Consider the following 19,010-nt stretch of genomic DNA (forward strand, 5'->3'; position numbering starts at 1 on the left):
CTCACCTGTGTGTTAAGCACTTTAAAGATTAAGACTAGAGTTATTATCCCCTACGTTACAAGTGGCGAGGAGCAAGGCTGAGAGAGAGTGGCTTGCCCTAAGGCCATTACATCAGTTCATGGCAGAAACTACATTCAAACCAGGACCTTTCCTGATCTATCGCTCAGTTTCCTGGTCACTAATGCCAATTAATGATTAATCATCATAATCATATTAGTTGTATAACTGATTATGAGTTCTGTAATTGGATGACAGCTGCAGCTATTTAACACGCAAAGCATGCTGGAATTTGCCTAGTTACATTTGGATCCTGTTTCAAGTTCACTGGTCTGACATAAAGCAATTGTGCAATCTTTCAACGCCACATCTCCTTAGTGCCTTTCTATCAGACACCAAGATTTAATACAAAAGGCTACAATCTATATTAAATTATAGTTCCAGCAAAGCAAAACAAGATTATGAGTTTTCTAATCATTTGAAACTGTTTGGAAATGCATGAAGCATTAAGTGCTAAAATGATTTATGAGGAGAATATTTTAATGAATAAACAGCACTGCAAAACCTGAAATTGTTAATTCATTGAGATGAGGTTCTGATAACAGATGCAAACCAGAATTTGAGACTCTCTTATTCAAATTCTCACATATCCAAACCTAGTAATGCAGGGAAAAGCAGCTTCTGGATTGGGATCAGTATATTCACACTTGTTATATCAACATTAGAATTACCTTGATATGGGATTCCTATGGGAGAAAATGGAAAGGGGAAAGTGGCTTCCACCACTAGCACTAATGTAGATGAAGGTAGACATGTTCAGCACCAAGGACTGTACCATGGACTAGAAGTTGTTACCCTCAGAAATGCATACTTTGAGTAATCCCTTTAATGACTATTGGAAATTGTGGTGAGCTGAATTTGAGATCCTTTTTACTTGCATGCATTGCTATTTTACCACATTTTCAAACTTTCCATGAAACCATTTACAGTTTTTTGTTTGTATTGTTTTATTGGTTTTGTTTGTTTGTTTGTTTGTTTGTTTGTTTGTTTGTTTAAGGTGTTATTTTGTTCTTAAGGGGAGGGGTCAGGGCTGCCGGGGAGTGGGCCCCAGCCCACAAAATGGCTGGGGCATGTTCCACAGGGGGGGATGCACTGGGACAACCGATCTCAGTGATCACGGGTAGGAGGAGGAGTTACGCTAAGACTAGACCATGTCATTACAGAGGAGGCAGGTTTAGTCGTTGTCTGAGGACTATTTCTGCCTCCGGGTCTGGCCCTGACCGGATGGATACTAGAATCAGCAAGGGATACCCACATGACCTGAAGGTGCTGCTGTGCAATGCCAGGTCAATGATTCATAAGACCACTGCCATCCATGACTTGATCATGGATGGAGGACTTGACCTGGCATGTGTGACAGAGACAAGGTTGGATGAAGCAGATGGACCTGTCCTTGCCGCTGCTTGTCCACCAGGTTTCTCTTACGCACAGCAACCCAGGTCATGTGGGTGGGGAGGGGGGGTTGCAGTGATTTTTAGGAAGTCATTAGTTTGCACCAGGCGTCCTACTGGGAAGACCCAGTTTTCCGAGTGCATGTTCTGGAAGTTGGGCAATAGGGGCAGTACAGGATTCCTTTTGGTGTACTGACCTCCCCGCTGCACCAAGGATTCCCTGCCCGAGCTGCTTCAGGTCGTGGCGGATGTTCTCCTGGAGACACCTAGTCTAGGGGATTTTAACATCCATGCCGACACGACCTTACAAGGGGCCGCTCGGGACTTCGTGGAAAGCATGGCCTCCATGGGGCTGTCCCTGAATAAGTCTGGCCCAACCCATAGCCGCGGACATGCCTTGGACCTGGTGTTTACCTCTATGGATGCTGGTGATCTGACACTAAGTAAAAGTGAAACGAAAGAAGTGCCATGGTCAGATCACTTCCTGGTGCAACAGGACTTCTCTGCGACCCATCCCCTCTGCAGGGAGGTGGGACCAATTCGGATGGTCCGCCCTCGCCACTTAATGGATCCAAATGGTTTCCAGAGAGTGGTAGGGGATGCTTTAGCCCATGTTGATGGCCTTTCAGCTGATTCCCTGGTGGCCCGCTGGAATGCGGAGTTAACCAGGGCTATTGACTGTTTGGCTCCGAAGCGCCCTCTCCGATTGCATGGAGCCCGGACAGCCCCGTGGTTTTCCACGAATCTGAGGGCAATGAAACAATCGTTGAGACGGCTTGAGCGCCGGTGGCGGATAACTCATTCCGAATCTGACTGGACACAGGTTAGAGCTCAACGTCGAGCCTACCAAGTGGCGATAGCGATGGCGAAGAAGAATTTCTTCACCGCCTCTATTGCATCTGCAGAAAACAGCAGCAGGAGACTTTTTCAGGTGGTTCACAATTTAGCGGAACCACCTGCAACATCGGGGCCCAGTACGGGCCACATGTTCTCCTGCAATGATTTTGCAAAGTTTTTTGCAGATAAAATCGCTCAGATTCGGGAAGAAGTAGACTCCACCATGGGAGCATGGCCGGGGCGGGAGAGTGCTAGAGTTTTGTCTAGTCAAGTTGAGTGGGATCAATTCCAATCTGTTACCTCCGAGGATGTGGACAGGCTGCTTGGACGAGTGAAACCAACCACCTGTCTCCTGGATCCTTGCCCATCCTGGCTTATAAAAGCTAGCCGGGAAGGACTGGGCGATGGGCTTCATGGGGTGGTGAATGCTTCCCTCCGTGAGGGAGCCTTCCCAGACCCGCTGAAAGAGGCGGTTATTAAACCGCTTCTTAAAAAACCATCTTTAGATGCGGCCACGATGGCCAACTATCGCCCAGTCTCAAATCTTCCATTCTTGGGCAAGGTGATTGAGCGAGTGGTTGCTGAACAACTCCAGGCACGCCTGGAAGAAGTGGACCATTTGGATCCCTTCCAGTCGGGATTCAGGCCTCATCATGGGACTGAAACTGCCTTGGTCGCACTGGTTGATGATCTCCGGTGGGCTAGGGACAAATGTGAGAGCTGTTTCCTAGTTCTGCTGGATCTCTCAGCGGCATTTGATACCATCGACCATAGCATCCTTCTGGACCGTCTTGGGGGGCTGGGAGCTGGGGGCACTGTCATACAGTGGTTCCGCTCTTTCCTCCTGGGCCGTGTTCAGAAAGTGGTGGGGGGGGATGAGTGTTCAGACCCCTGGGCTCTCACTTGTGGGGTGCCTCAGGGTTCTGTCCTCTCCCCCATGCTTTTCAACATTTACATGCAGCCGCTGGGAGAGATCATCAGGAGGTTTGGGCTGGGCGTTCATCAGTACGCGGATGATACCCAGCTCTACCTCTCTTTTAAATCAGAACCAGTGAAGGCGGTGAAGGTCCTGTGTGAGTGTCTGGAGGCGGTTGGAGGATGGATGGCGGCTAACAGATTGAGGTTGAATCCTGACAAGACAGAAGTACTGTTTTGGGGGGACAGGAGGCGGGCAGGTGTGGAGGATTCCCTGGTCCTGAATGGGGTAACTGTGCCCCTGAAGGACCAGGTGCGCAGCCTGGGAGTCATTTTGGACTCACAGCTGTCCATGGAGGCACAGGTCAAATCTGTGTCCAGGGCAGCTATTTACCAGCTCCATCTGGTACGTAGGCTGAGACCCTATCTGCCTGCGGACTGTCTCGCCAGAGTGGTGCATGCTCTGGTTATCTCCCGCTTGGACTACTGCAATGCGCTCTACGTGGGGCTACCTTTGAAGGTGACTCGGAAACTACAACTAATCCAGAATGCGGCAGCTAGACTGGTGACTGGGGGCAGCCGCCGAGACCATATAACACCGGTCTTGAAAGACCTACATTGGCTCCCAGTACGTTTCCGAGCACAATTCAAAGTGTTGGTACTGACCTTTAAAGCCCTAAACGGCCTCGGTCCAGTATATCTGAAGGAGTGTCTCCACCCCCATCGTTCTGCCCGGACGCTGAGGTCCAGCGCTGAGGGCCTTCTGGCGGTTCCCTCATTGCGAGAAGCAAAGCTACAGGGAACCAGGCAGAGGGCCTTCTCGGTAGTGGCGCCCGCCCTGTGGAACGCCCTTCCAGCAGATGTCAAAGCGATAAACAACTACCTGACTTTCAGAAGACATCTTAAGGTGGCCCTGTTCAGGGAAGTTTTTAACGTGTGATATTTTAGTGTATTTTTGGTTTCTATGGAAGCCGCCCAGAGTGGCTGGGGAGGCCCAGCCAGATGGGCGGGGTATAAATAATAAATTATTATTATTAAATTATTATTATCAGAAGTTTAGAAATGAAAGCTTTGGGTCCCAGGATTTGTGACAGGAACCTGGGTGTGTTTACCCATCCCAGTGTGCCTAATTAAAGATCAACATCTAAGCACATTTTCTTCATGGCAATGGGGTCTCTTTAGGCAACAAGCAGTTCACGTTCTTATGTAGCAACCTGGCAGTCAAGACTCTTTTTTTTTTTAATAGGCAGCTTTTGAATTTTCTCTAAGATACTCTAATTGAAATGCAGAAGTAGGCTTCACAAGTTTTCCACATTCTGAAGTGCAAGTTTCATTCGAAGGAAGTGACAGGGGACTCTTTCACAACAGGCTTTGATAGGCTGCCTCAACAATGCGTTCTAGTGTTTTCCTAACACAGCTTCTCACTTTAAGAGACAAAATTATCAGGACAGAATTTGTTTTAGTACTTTGGGGGCTTTAGTGCTTTGGGGGCTTTAGTGCTTTATAAGCAGTTTATAACTATAGCCAGTTTGATTTCAAAATCAACATTTCAAAAAACAAACCTCTTAGTAGTATCAGTTTCCTTCCTGGGTAAGGCTGCACACAATTTATACACAGAAGAGATATTAAGTATCTGCAGCTTTTTCCTGTATGGATTTGTTCCTCTATGCCCTAGAGCTGATGACGAACACAAAATCTTGCTGAGACAGCAACCCCACAAGTCTGGCTGCAAGGAGAGACAACAAATGTTCCAAGCTCAACACCTTGGCTGCCATTAGAATTTTACTGCAACCTCTCTATATAGGACAGGACATACAATTCCCATAAAGGGGGAAGGGTTGATTTAAGAATTCAGGGATATTATAACATGCTACAGAACTTAAACCACATATGTTGTCCTTGACTTCATCTTTGTCAGTCAGTCAGATAATTATATATGAATTTTTGTACCTCAATTCCTCTGGAGATGACAGTGGACTAAAATGTACAGCACATCTTTTGAGGCAAGCAGTACTCAAATATGACTGCTTCCATGAAATATAACAAATCCAAATGTATTCCAGAAGATAATCTGTGGCTGAAACTGGCAGCTCCATACACAGCCGGGTCAACCTTGGGCTACTGATATCCCACACACACTAGATGCCCCCCTCTATTCACTTCTCAGTCTTTGGCTTAGTAAGGAAGTGGGAGCTTTGAGGTTGCAGGATACCACTTAAGAATGGTGAATGTCGCACAGTATTAATTTGATCACACAAATACAGCAACAACAAAGGATTCCTCCCACTGCCCTCCCACTGTATCTGCTCAGTGCTGTTCAAGGTGGTAAAAAACTCAATGAAACCAAGACCACAGCACCTAGCTCAGTGTGACATGCCTACATAATAGATAAAAGCTATGGCTCATAATGATGTGAACTTTAAATAGATGTGTAAATTGGAGTTGTTTTGTATGACATCTCTAAAGGCCTCTAAGCAACACACTGTTGCACGTGCGTAAGATATCAAATTTCGGCACAAGTCAACTGCCATTACCACTGAATGTCTTGACATGAGTATTATCACAGCAAGTTAACAGAAAGAGCTACGAGTCTAGGAAAAATACACATGATTAACTTGCATGCATAGGAGCATGCAGAGCACCCAAGTCTGTTTTCCGTTTTAACCACAGTAGCGGATGCTTTTTGAACAGTGAATTCTGGCACATTAGACAAATGAGAAGTGTAACTTTCACCGTGGCAATAGTTAAGTGCTGACTTTACTGTCTAGAATCCAGAGTTTAACCTATCATCTCTCCCTCCCTCTCACACACAAAACTTCAATAGAGATCTTAAAAGTAATTCACAAAGTTTTGACACACTGTTATCCACTAGAAAATTACCAGCTTTCTCTTTGGAACTGGAAGGTGTTTTTAATGATGCACTAATGTCAGGAGGTAATTTTTAGAACGCAGCTTGGCCTACCAAATTGCTTTGTACATATACAGACTCTCCTCCTCCCACACACTTTCTAGCCACAATCTGCCTCGACAGGCAGCTCCTACACCTCAAACTCCTCTTCTCCTTTTGAAGCTTGCACCTCCCATAACTCTTAAAGACAGATCTAAGACTGCCCTTCTTCCTCAAAAGGGGAGGAGAGGGGAGAGGAGGGAATGCTTTTTACTTATGTCATGGGGAACTTGCCCTGAAAGGCAGCATATAAATACGGGGGGGGGGGGGGGAGGGAGAATAAAATGAAAGCTTCCAATTATGACACACAAGACACATACACCCTCCCTGAGACACCTACATTAGATGATGGGTCTCATAGGCACAGAGCTCAAGTGCATATTTTCTGCATTTTACCTTTGCTATGCAAACTTGCTTTACTATGGTTTGCTCTCATTTGCCAATAATATTTGAACTGAATCAGGTTTACGTTGTACAGTAAATGCTCACACCACCCACACCAACACTCCCCCAGCCTCCTGAAGTCAGTGTTCATTACACAACCCGTAACATGCAAAACTACTCAGCAAATACACAAGGGGAAATGCAACCCTATCAGTTTGACAAACAAAACAAAATGCTGACCTGAACAGAACCACACATAATTCCAGATGCTCCTATAGTTTTGACACTGCTTATGTCTTTCAGAGATTGGTAAAGGAGCATGATTTGTCCTGGCCTTGGCGCAAATGTTAAAGCTAAAACCATAAAGTAAGCATAAAGTAAGGGGCAATCACCTCCCTGCTTCTTTAGCTACATGATTGGAGCTGGGGGAATAACAGATTTCAAACAATGTGGAAACAAGCCCTTGCTCCATGCCTGCAACTTGGAGCACTCGGTGCCCAAAACAAAGCCCAGGGTTTCTCCACGCCATGAAGATTGTCTCCTCCTGCTGCTGCAATGTCAAGGTTGGGAAGCAGCTTAGGGTTGGTCACACAGAGATAGTTTGCCACCATGCCACTCAGACCAGAGCACTCATCCACCATGTTGAACAAGTTGTAATAGACCCTTATCTCAAACCGCAAAGCTAAATACTTCTCTTTTCTCCCCCATCCCCTTTTTCCCCAGCTTGTTAAAATTAGCAGTGAAATATCACTGAGGAATCTTTTGGCTAGCTAAGCTTAGCAATACAATTCTTATTCTGGTTTGGGACCTGGCTATCTACACCCATACAAATCTGCCCAGGTCTTAACATCTGCCTGAGTCCCTCCTTGCAGGCTCATCATCAGGATCCATTGACTAATGGGCAACAGCAGCCCTGTATCTTTGGAGTATGTATAATTGTTTTTTCACTCAATATTATCCGTATGATAATACCAACATACTTTACTTGGTTTTTGCAAAACTTGCTGATATTATGTGTAAAATACTATGAATGCTAAAGCAAAACATTAGCCATGTATATAACATAAATTCTCCAGTGCATTAACGGGCTTGTAAGCTACATGCATCTGTCATGAATATTAACTGCATCTCCAGACCTTCTCTACTTCCACCTACAGTTCTTAATAATTATTTGAAATTATACCATCGATTTCACCAACAAGACATCACACAAAATAGCAAGCCCAACTTACAGTCAAGAACTTCCAGAGAAACATTATGTTCTGAAAGAAACCATAAGAGTTCATAAGAGCCCAAGAACCACTGAAATAAGAAGAGTTTCAAGAGTGCTCTCCAACGACCCACTTGGATTTTAATACTACAAGCAATTAAGAACACAAAACGTTACCTAGGTTGGGAATTCTCCTCATACATTCTCTCTTTTCCTTCTTTAAAGAGGCTGATGGTCTGTTTTGTCTTTTTCATCAGGTTTTCCATGAACACCCTAAAGTATTCATTCTCTCCTAGAGTATCCATCTTCCCCTCATAGCGTGACAGGATGGTTCGCAGATGCTGATAAGTGTCAGGAAGCAGGTCTAGAATGTAGGGTGGACTGTTTTTTAGTGCCAACTTGGGATTCTGACACAAACGCACAACCTAGAAATAAAGAATGAACAAGGATAATGAAATGTAAGATTCTAGCTTAACTAGTGCCACCATGTTTGCAAATGCAAGAAATGGATTTACAACCAAGATGTCAACATGCTTAACTGAATTCCCAGAAACTCAATATTCATTATGAAAGCCGCAACCTATAATGTGATACATTTTTATTTGCAAGTTGCAACACTACAGGATGTTATATTCAAACCATGCAAAATACTGAGCCTGAAACACGAGACAAGAAGTAGGTTTAAGAGGTCTATGTTATTTTCTGCTAATCTAAAAAGAATGTTTAAGCTACAATCAAAACAATATTACTGAAATTCAGTGTGAATAAAAATGGATGTTGTTAACTTAAAATATCAGATTAAAATTTAAGATTTCTCTTTTTCATTGTAAATACTAACTTTATCTTTAAGATCAACTTGGTTACTATCAATCTGAATAAAAGCATGGTAACTACAGTTAATAAACTACTTCACATGAAAAACATGAGGCTGGGGTTTATGGATTTCCCCTCCACTATCATCCTCTTCCAAAGACAGGAGTTAGTTGAAAATGGAAGCAAATGATTCAGATCTCCTAGCAGCTGTGCTGGAGTGGGGAACACAGGCCAACAATGGTTCAGCAATATGTGCAACCTAGACCATTCTCTCAACTGAATCAATATTCTCTACCAGACACAGAAACTTAAGGGAGGCTTTGCTGTGTAAATGAATAATCAATCTGATCATAAACATTCTCATTCTCACCTAATAAAAATAGTTACTGAGCAAACTGAAGCAGTCTATCAGACTTTGCTTTTATCTCTCCATCATGGGCATCTCATTTTTGTTTGCTACTTAAATAGTGATGAAAGAACTACATGATACTCCTGCTCACTACAGACTTGCTCAATCTAGTGAGCATCTAAATCAATGTATGTTATTGTGCAAAAGGTTTGTGGCTGATATGGTACACACCCAAACTTTTATACTGATTGAGCATTTTAAAAGTGGAGAAGATCAACCATAGAGTAGCCATCTATGTCAAATTCTGCAAGGTATGTGAGATTCGCCTATAAGCACTGATGGCACTTGGCACCCAAACTATCAGAAAGGAAATGGACCTGAATATCTGATCAATTATTCATATAAATGCAGCTCTAGAAGACTGACAAACACTATGCTGATCCACATCCCAAACGCAGTACTTTGTTGAGATACCGCAAATAGCTTTATAGTGGGTACAGTATTAAAATGAGCAACTTGCCCAGCTCCCCAAGTCTAAAGAATTTACTATATATTGGAACAACCAAACAGAAGACTTTATTTGAAAAATACTGGATCAGTAATCCAAGCAATCTGTCTGATGTTACCAACAGCAACGAATGCCCCCAAAGCGTAAATCTTTTCCTCTCTGCGGATCGTAGATATTTCACAAGAACAGCAGTTACCATTCTGGACAAGAGTTTCACCTGTTACTATGGATGGGTCCTATCCAGGCTCTAACTATGGGCTTGGCCCAATGTTGGCACACATCATCTTCTACCAGTTTGTTTCACAACCAGTGCATCATATCAACAACCATTCACCTTCATGAGATGTGTGTAATTCATAGCAGTACTTTTTTCTCATTAACCATTACAACCAGGATTCAGCAACTGCACAAATTCTGTGCATTCACTGGAACTCTGGAATTCTTGAACAGCATCCTGCCACACACTTTCACAGAATGGCATTCAAAGAAGAACCAACTCAAGTATTCTATCAACTTGTGAGCAGAGAGCAGGGCCAGACCAACTAGCTCCCCGGAGCTTGATGCTACACACTCCAAGTAGCTCCCTGCCCAAGAATTTCTGTATACAGCACAAATGTGTGCAACGAGAGAACCTTGGAGTGTACAGCTGTGTACAAGTGATGTCCTCCATGGAGTTCATGGGATCGGCAAGCCCAAAAAATTAGGGCTTCCAGACTTTGGGTAAGGCTCCACGTACACAGCTGCAGGTGTGAAAGCTCAACTCTGCAGATGTTTTCAATATGTGTATGAATGTCATGGCTACACAGTGTGCAATCCTGGGAGTGAGGCTACTTAGCATGGTCCCACTCCCATGCTGCTATAATTCATATGTTGTTCTTCTGAAGGAGCTTCTGAAATCCTGAGGAGTTTCCAAATCAGTTTATGGTGCAGCATGGAATTCTGTTATTTAAAGTGAGGAACCTTCCACACATCCCCAAATCTTGAGTGTGGCACTTACTACAGTAACTTCATGCTGAATACCAACACATTTTTTCTTTTTCTATCTTATTGTTTTAAAGCACTGCTAAAATTGAAGTGAAAACTTCCAAACTGCTCCTCATCACCATGCTGGAAGAGATAGACAGAAGCAAAGGGGAGCCCAAAGTTCCCTGCAGCTTGTTCAATCAATCAATCAATCAATCAATCAATCCTAAGCTAAGCCTCAGCATTATGTCTGAACCAGACCAGAATGTATGACTTGATCCTCCCTTGAACAAAACATAACAAAAACCTGTCTTCAACTTAGCTCCCTTCGTGTGCCCTTGCAGAACACAACTACTGCCAGATGCAATGTTCACAGCTCTGGGAAATCAGCAGCGTACCAGCAAATTAGCACACACTGCATTCATTCTCCCTCTTTGGCTCCTTAGCTGTCTTTTGAAGCCATTTGTTCCTTGGCCATAGTCTGCTAACTCTTCACATCAAGTGTGAACATATTTAAAAGAAGCAATTATGGTGTAGGCAAGTACTTTGTGACCATTTCAAGGGGTTTTCCCATGATTATTTGTGAGAATTTATCCTACCTTCCCCCAAATGTCCAAGGCAGGCTTTTAATTGTTCAGCAGGAAGGAAAAGTAACAAATATAGTTACTAGAATCTATATAGGGCTAGATTCAAGATGAAAATAATAAGTTTAAAAAATCTGGCAATATCAGATTTTGAAAACCTTTCCTAGGCTGACAACATAGCTCTTTTTGTCTGATGAACAAAGATAGGGAGAGAAAGAGAAAGACAAATACCCACAAGTTCTTACCCAATAGTTTAAGGAAACCAAACAAAAAAGGGGAAACAGCAAAACTAATTTTATGCCTAGTGTGCAGGGCAAAAATACACAAAACGGAAAGGCACTCTGGGTTCCCCACCTCACCCCAGTTTATTTTTACGTGACTATAAACAACCTCAAGTTGCTAATTTAATGTTTAATAAGGCACAACAAACAGATGAATTACAAGAACTTGTTTACAAACCGTAACTTAAAGTTGGGGATCTATTTTGAAAAGAATAAACCATTCTAGCTTATATCAGCAAATTGTAACAGAACTTTTACAGCTACTTTGTTTATCTGGAACAGGGGTCTGCAACCTTTAAGACAAAAAGAGCCACTTGGACCCGTTTCCGAAGAAAAAAAACCTGGGAGCCGCAAAACCATTGCGACATTTAAAACAAATATATCTCCGGAGCCGTGATCTGACAGCGGACGGGAAGGTGACGTCGGGACGGTGCGTGACTAACGCACGCACCGCCCCCATGCGACGTCACAGCCAGTACAGCGCCCGCCACAGTGGGGAGTGTCGGGGCGCACAATGCGCCTCCTCCCCTCGCTAGTATCCGCCCCAGAGCCGCGGCAAAGGTGTAAAAGAGCCACATGCGGCTCCGGAGCCGCGGGTTGCTGACCCCTGATCTGGAAGGAGCTTTCATAGGTTCATGCTATCAAATGCACTGGTAGAGGGACCTTCTTGTTCCTCAGTTCACATACCTATCTCACCTATGGCCTTCTTGGTCAAATCGTATGCATCTAATGCATCACATGCATCTAATGAATCAGCCTCTTTGCTATAAATGACCATGCCACACTGAACTGGTTAGTGTCTAAGGGGCAATACAATGGACCACTTTTCCCCAAACAAAATAAAAATATTCCTTCCAGTAGCACCTTAGAGACCAACTAAGTTGGTCATACCAATAACAAACTTAGTTGGTCTCTAAGGTGCTACTGGAAGGAATATTTTTATTTTGTTTCGAGTACGGCAGACCAACACGGCTACCTACCTGTAACTAGAACACTTTCCTCCAGTTATTGGCTATTATTTAAAAAAAAAACACTCTCCACAGAACCAAAAACAGGCAGTTTGGGAATGTTTCCTGCTCAGGAAAAAGGCACTCGCCATTAGGTTTTATCACAATAGGCACACCACTTTGCTGCTTCCCTGTTGGTAACTATTCTTCATTGAATTCTTAGCAAATAAACTACCTGATTTTGCCCCCTTCAAGGTATTTAACATGCCAATGGAAACGCTTGCTGCACACCCACGTAAGTATTCATTGTCTAAGCTCAGATCATTCTTCTGCAACAGCTCATTATGTAGTGTTTCCTCCTTTCCAGTTCAAAACCTCCCAGACTTTCTACAGGTTTTTTCCCCAAATACCAAGATGTGCTACACTTCTGCTTTATTCGACTGTAATTTATGTTTCAACTCCTAATTATAAACAGCATCATTAAGTTAAAATATATCACCTGCAGCCAAAATATGGAACTATGTATTTCCTGTTCACATTTTATACTCTAAAAAATGTTATTTAAATCGCCACACATAATGCAGGCAAACTAGAAGCATGATCAAGCCAAGGAAAACATTTCCCCTGACATTATCTTAGGAAAATATATAGGATAGCTACAGGCAGAATAAAGATAATGACTTGAATACTATTCAGGCAGGAAAAGTACAACAAAGCATTTAATCAAGAGGCTCAGAGTTATGACAGAATCTGCACCTCACATGGAGGCCTGACCCATGTCAGCATGACACACAGTGGAAACATCTAAAAAACCTTTCACCTCTTGTACTAGCCCCCAAACATAGTGAAAGCTCACCAACATAGAAGTATGCAGGACAGATGTGCAAGGCACTATATGCACAGTGGCTGAAGTGAGGGATTAAGGAGCTTTCCCCATTAATACACATTAATACCAGTGTATCTCACACTTTACAGAGTTTCTTAAGATAGAAAAACATCTCACTTTGCAGTCTAAAACATGTTATCGCCACCATGTGATGCACAAATACAGGTAAAAATTTTGTCTACTTCCACATGGATGTTCTAATATTTAAACTGACTACTGGCTGTAGCAAACAATTTTAGTTGATTGCCATCAGTAACTGCTAGATCACATTAAGGAATACCATGTAAAAATGACTAATACCTAAAGAAACAACATAACTAAAGTGCACTTTAAAGTATTGTCTCAATTATCAGCATAATTTGGTCAGATCTCTGATGGTATTTACGGAATGGAACATGAATATGTTTTCATTCAAGAATGTAGAAATCCACTGGCCTATCTGCATCTACATTTTCAGAAGGTAAAAACCTGAAGTACTAGAAAGAATATCACACAATACTTGTACATGGTGTAATACAATGGTGTTAAAATACTTGTACCTCATCTTAAACATATTTACAGTACTTGAAGTCCAATGGATACTTTGTCCCTAGAAGAAGAAGGAGGAGGAGGAGGAGGAGGAGGAGTTTGGATTTGATATCCCGCCTTTCACTCCCTTTAAGGAGTCTCAAAGCGGCTAACATTCTCCTTTCCCTTCCTTCCCCACAACAAACACTCTGTGAGGTGAGTGGGGCTGAGACACTTCAAAGAAGTGTGACTGGCCCAAGGTCACCCAGCAGCTGCATGTGGAGGAGCTGAGACGCAAACCCGGTTCCCCAGATTACTAGTCTACTGCTCTTAACCACTACACCACACTGGCTCTCTAGCGCATGTGATTCACATTGTAACCTTAGGATTTTTTAAAAAAGACAATTTAACAAGCTTGCCATTCCACTGAGCCTGTGAAATGGAATATAAAATTAATTATAAAAGGGTTTGTATACAAATTACAGACAAGAACCCACCCTCCACCAAATTAATCTCAAGCGTAACTAGGGCAAAACAGAGACTGAAAGCTCAGCTGTCACCAGCAACATCTACAGCAGGTTTGGAGGTAAGCAGATCAAAGTAAAGGACAGGAAGTAGGACTGCAACATCCTTCGAGCTAAACTTCCAATGAAAGCAATAGAGAAAAGAAAGAGAGTGTAACCTCAACAGTCCTCAGTACTCTAAACTCAAACAAATTGTAGGAAAGAAAAACACAAGCATACTGAAAATGACTTGAATGAGTGATGGGCTGGAAGACAAACCCACTGCTAGGAAATACAAGTAGGAAGTTCAAGCATTCTCCTAGCCTCTTGATGTTTAATATGTGGGCTGGTCAGAGCCCAGCACATGTCAGGACTTCTCATAAGGAATCTTCAGAACAGATGTTATGGGAAAAGACTAGGAACTTCTAACAGAATTATCCTTTCTGCCTTCCAGAACTACATTTCCCAAGTTTCCATGAGGAAGCCACAACAGCTGAACTGGATCAAAATCAGATTATGGCTAATTTATGGCATAAACATAGCCTTCATCTCACTGTTCCCCCTTTTGAAGTTTTCTTCCTAGGGGAATCCTAGAGTCTGCAAGCTACATTTCTCCAACACATGTGCTTATGAATAACATTCTGAAACATCTCAGCTCTGTGCCATACCTAGGGTTAACCAACAATATCTCTTGGTCACCCCAGCTTGATGGAAAAACTCAACTAGCAAAAAGGGAATTGTCAATCTGCCAGTCACACTTCCCATTTTTTATTAAGCAATGCAAAGCAGCTGTGGTGACTATCATTTGCACTGCTGAACAAATTCCTCTTCTTTAGTCTATGTAAGCATTAAGATTTTCATCAGAAAACTGTATTTACTTATGCAGAAATGAAGATAGCATGTATCCCGATTACAGTGTTTGTTAGGAATTAATTTTAAGCATCTGTCACAAGGTGATCAGGATTCTCTATAAGCAGCTAGGTCATCATTTATTACTGTTTTGACAATCATATCAACCAAATAATAATAATAATAATAATAATATACACACTAGCACAGTATTGAGGAACAATGTTGACCAAAATATGTATTTACATTAATATATACCAAAATACTCCTACTAATAATATGCAATATATAAATGGTTAGAAATGAATAAAACAATATACTGTATATATATTAAAATACAACTGGTTCAAAGTACTGGTACATTTAGGTAGTCAGTTTACATTCACCAAAAGGCATCATTTGAAGTTTTCATCAATATGTTACTGGCCCAGTTCATTTCACCTTTACCTTCATTAGAAGGCAGAATTCCTGCATCAGAGATTCATTGCTCAAAATCTGTTACCAGTGCAGGTCAGTTAACTCCCAGATTTCAACACTTAGGCAAATCATAAGCAGCTGATAGTGTCACACATTCTGTAAAGGAAGAAATTTCCTTAAAACTCAATTGTAGACTTTGCAAATCAGTTTTGCCTCTCTGCATCGGGTGCAAATATCACTGCTTGATCTTGGACAGGGGAACAGGGACAGGAACTGGGGTGTGCAACTCTTCTTTTTCCCATAAGCCACTGAGTTAAATCAAGACAGCAGTTCTAGGCATACGGAGCGCAGTAGGACTGCTACTGGTACAGCAGGCATAGATTGCATCTTGAGATAAATCCTATATAACACCATAAAAATGCTTGAGTGATTGTATTCAGATCGCTTCTGACACATGCCCATTCCTGTTTGAGAATTTTCTAGTTGTCCTCCTGAGCTCCTCCACCTCTAGAATTCTATGCACTGCCCACTTCCTTTTCTGGATGGACCCAAAGAAAGCCATTAACCAGGCTATATATAACTGTTGTGTGGGAAAGAAGAGGTGGTAGCTATATGCTTCAAAAGCAGTTATGATGGGATCTACACAGCAATGAATATCATTTTCCTGGAGGAAAGAGTAAACGACAACATATTCTGAAGTAATTTACGACGGGCTTCCAAATATATTTATTCTTAGCTCACCAATACAATGTATTGAAAAGTATCTAGTTTTCAATTCATTTATAGCTCAAATCTATATAAACTTAATATTTCCACTCTGGCAGCAAAATAAGCCTTATTTAGCTCAGGCATATCTGTGAGACAGTACCATATTGAAGAGAACATAAGAAGAGCCCTTCTAGATCAGACTAATCAAGTCTAGCATCCTATTTCCTAAAGTGGCCAACCAGATGTCTTTATGAGAATCAAAAGCCCTCTCCTGTTGGTGTTCAACAGCCTCTGATTCTGTTGATGGCATAAAGCCACCATGACCAGCAGCCATTGACAGTCATATCCTCCAGGAATTTGTCTATGAAAAAATACTTGCATTTGTACTTGGACCTCCTGCCATTCATCTTCACTGGATAACCCCAGGTTCTAATATTAAGAAAGAGGGAGCAAACATCACTTTTCTCCATGCCAGGCATAATTTTATAAATTTACATCCTCCCCAAAAGTCAATAGTGGTTTCATGAAACTTGACTATTTGAGTACTCAGGACCATGCAATATGCTAACTTGTGAGCATGTCCTTTGTGTTAAAACTAATGCAACTTATTAATGCAACTTCCGTTTTATCAGCCATCTTGATCACACGAGCTAGAATACCACATCCACTTGATAAAAAGATTATTAAATATTTAACGTTATTTTTATCTATATTTTCCATCTACCACAACTTAATGGCACACTTGTCAAACTACACCAGAATCCAGAGTCCAGCAGTAATGACTACCTGACAAATCAATAGAACACAGTCAAATGAATTGATGGATTATACTGGAAAGATCAAGAACACAGAGGCTGGTCTAAATCCTACAAAAGCTGGAGCATCCCTTAAAGCTCCAGTTTCCCATAGTTTAGCACAAGTGCATGCTTCCAAAGTAGGATTATGAAGGCTTGCAAGACTGCAAAGCTTTCATTTGTGCTACTCTACTGCTCTGAACCATGATATCACAATAAACAACTTCCTGTCTAGCAAACGGTTTGAGCTTTGTAGCACTCTAAACATGCCTTCACGAGGGTTCAGAGCAGGCCCAGAAGCAAATGGGAAAGTCTACCCTTTCACAGCACATTGCCCAAGAACATACGCAGGAAGGTCCTGTTCCTCTACTGCTCCCGTCCTTCACCCTTTAGGCACATTTCTCCTAAAAAAGAACACTAAGGTCAGCAAACATAGTTGCTATCCCGTGAATGGGAACTGTTATTTTGAAACCTTTAATCAGGAAGTCTGAGCAAACTTCTGTGATGATTTCATTAAAATAGGGGAAATAACATGGGAAAAGGCTATAGAGAGCTAGAACTTGAGCTGCTTTAACGGAGCCAATCATTTTATGCTCCTAAATGATCCATCCTACCTATTCCCCATGGTCCTTCAGCCTTCCAAATCCATTTCCCAGCTCAAGCTCAGCCACTTCCTATTCCATCAATCCTTTGCCTTGAGCATCAATCTAAGCCCTCTACAGCAGGCCCTTCTTCAACTTCTTCCTCCAACTCAGCATGCAATCTCAAAACTACCCTCCAACTCCCTGTTGCTCAATTCAACCACTGGGGCCCTTACAACCCCTTCCACATCACATCTCCCTCTCCACAGGTCAAGCCATGCACTACCTTAGTCTACCCAGCTCCAGTCCTTTTCGTCAGCTAGCAGAAAACGCCTGCTCCAACTGGATTTGCCCACTTGCTTGCATTCATTCCATGTTACTTTTGCCTCTCCCTCACCCCTCTCCAATTTCTCCCCCTGCTTTACACTAAATAAAGACTCAACTCCTCAAGGACCATGGCTTGCATCACTTCGTAATGAGCTGAAGTATGCTGATAGCAATACAGTGGTACCTTGGATTACAGACGCTTCAGGTTACAGACTCTGCTAACCCAGAAATAATACCTCGGGTTAAGAACTTTGCTTCAGGATGAGCACAGAAATTGTGCGGTGGTGGCACAGCGGCAGCCCCATTACCTAAAGTGGTACCTCAGGTTTGGAACAGTTTCAGGTTAATAAAGGACCTCCAGAACGAATTAAGTTCTTAATCCAAGGTACCACTGTACATATGCAATAAGTATGCTGTATGTCACCTCAAACATTTTATCAAATGGCAGCTGCTAAATTTTACTTCTGATGCCAGCACTAAGCCAACACTAAGCACCTCTCTCCAGCCCTACCTGCCTCACTGCTCTCATTCTGGCCCATCACTTCCACTTCGGCCCCTCAGCTCCTAATTTTCCCAGGTCAGCCGGCCTGGATCTATCCAGCCTCACCCTTCTTCTCCAATGGACAGCTGCAAAATAGACTATAAAATCTCTTTGCTCTGGAGTGATTTACAATTATTGTCCCATCACATCTATTACCTATAAAAAGCCTAATATGACTAAGTGCTGTTAAAAAATTTTTTAACAAGACCATAACCCACACCGGAAAGCAGTCCCACATTACAAATGGTCAATGAACCTCCCACAAGGCCTTGATGAGGTGAAATGGAGAGATTGAGCCTACAGGAAGGGACTTGCGCTTTATTATTTTTGTATAGGGATCAGCACATATTAGGCCCTTCATAAAAGACGCTGACAGTGACGCTAACCCTTTAACTGTTCCTGAACTTTGACTGAGCCATCCCAGTTTTTGCAGCTGAACTCGCATTTATTTATTAGTATTAGTATTAGTATTATTATGCTAATAAAGCGGCTTTCCCCCCCCCCAGACCGAGCTGTTAGCAATCGATTGACTGCCCTCGCAATTCCTCAGGACAGAGTGAATCAGAGTGAAGAAACACACCTACTCTTGCGTAGCACAGGATCGCGTCGCAAGGAAACCTGGAATCCAACGGTACATGGAGAGGAGGAGGAGGAGGAGGAGGAGGAGGAGGAGGAGGAGGAGGATGGCAATGCTACCGTCGTCAGCGCCCA

The 19,010-nt window shown here is 42.6% G+C and overlaps 1 protein-coding gene across 1 annotated transcript in view; it reads right to left on the minus strand.

Moving 5' to 3' along the window:
• Positions 1–19,010, minus strand: part of CBL (Cbl proto-oncogene) — a 50,044-nt gene that overhangs the window by 30,565 nt on the left and 469 nt on the right. The window contains exon 2 of the mRNA XM_080983429.1: positions 7,919–8,166. Within this exon, the coding sequence (XP_080839555.1) occupies positions 7,919–8,166 (248 nt within the window). The remainder of the gene's footprint in view (positions 1–7,918; positions 8,167–19,010) is intronic.

Source organism: Podarcis pityusensis, assembly GCF_964106645.2.
Source record: "Podarcis pityusensis genome assembly, chromosome: 15".
Taxonomy (NCBI): Eukaryota; Metazoa; Chordata; class Lepidosauria; order Squamata; family Lacertidae; genus Podarcis; species Podarcis pityusensis.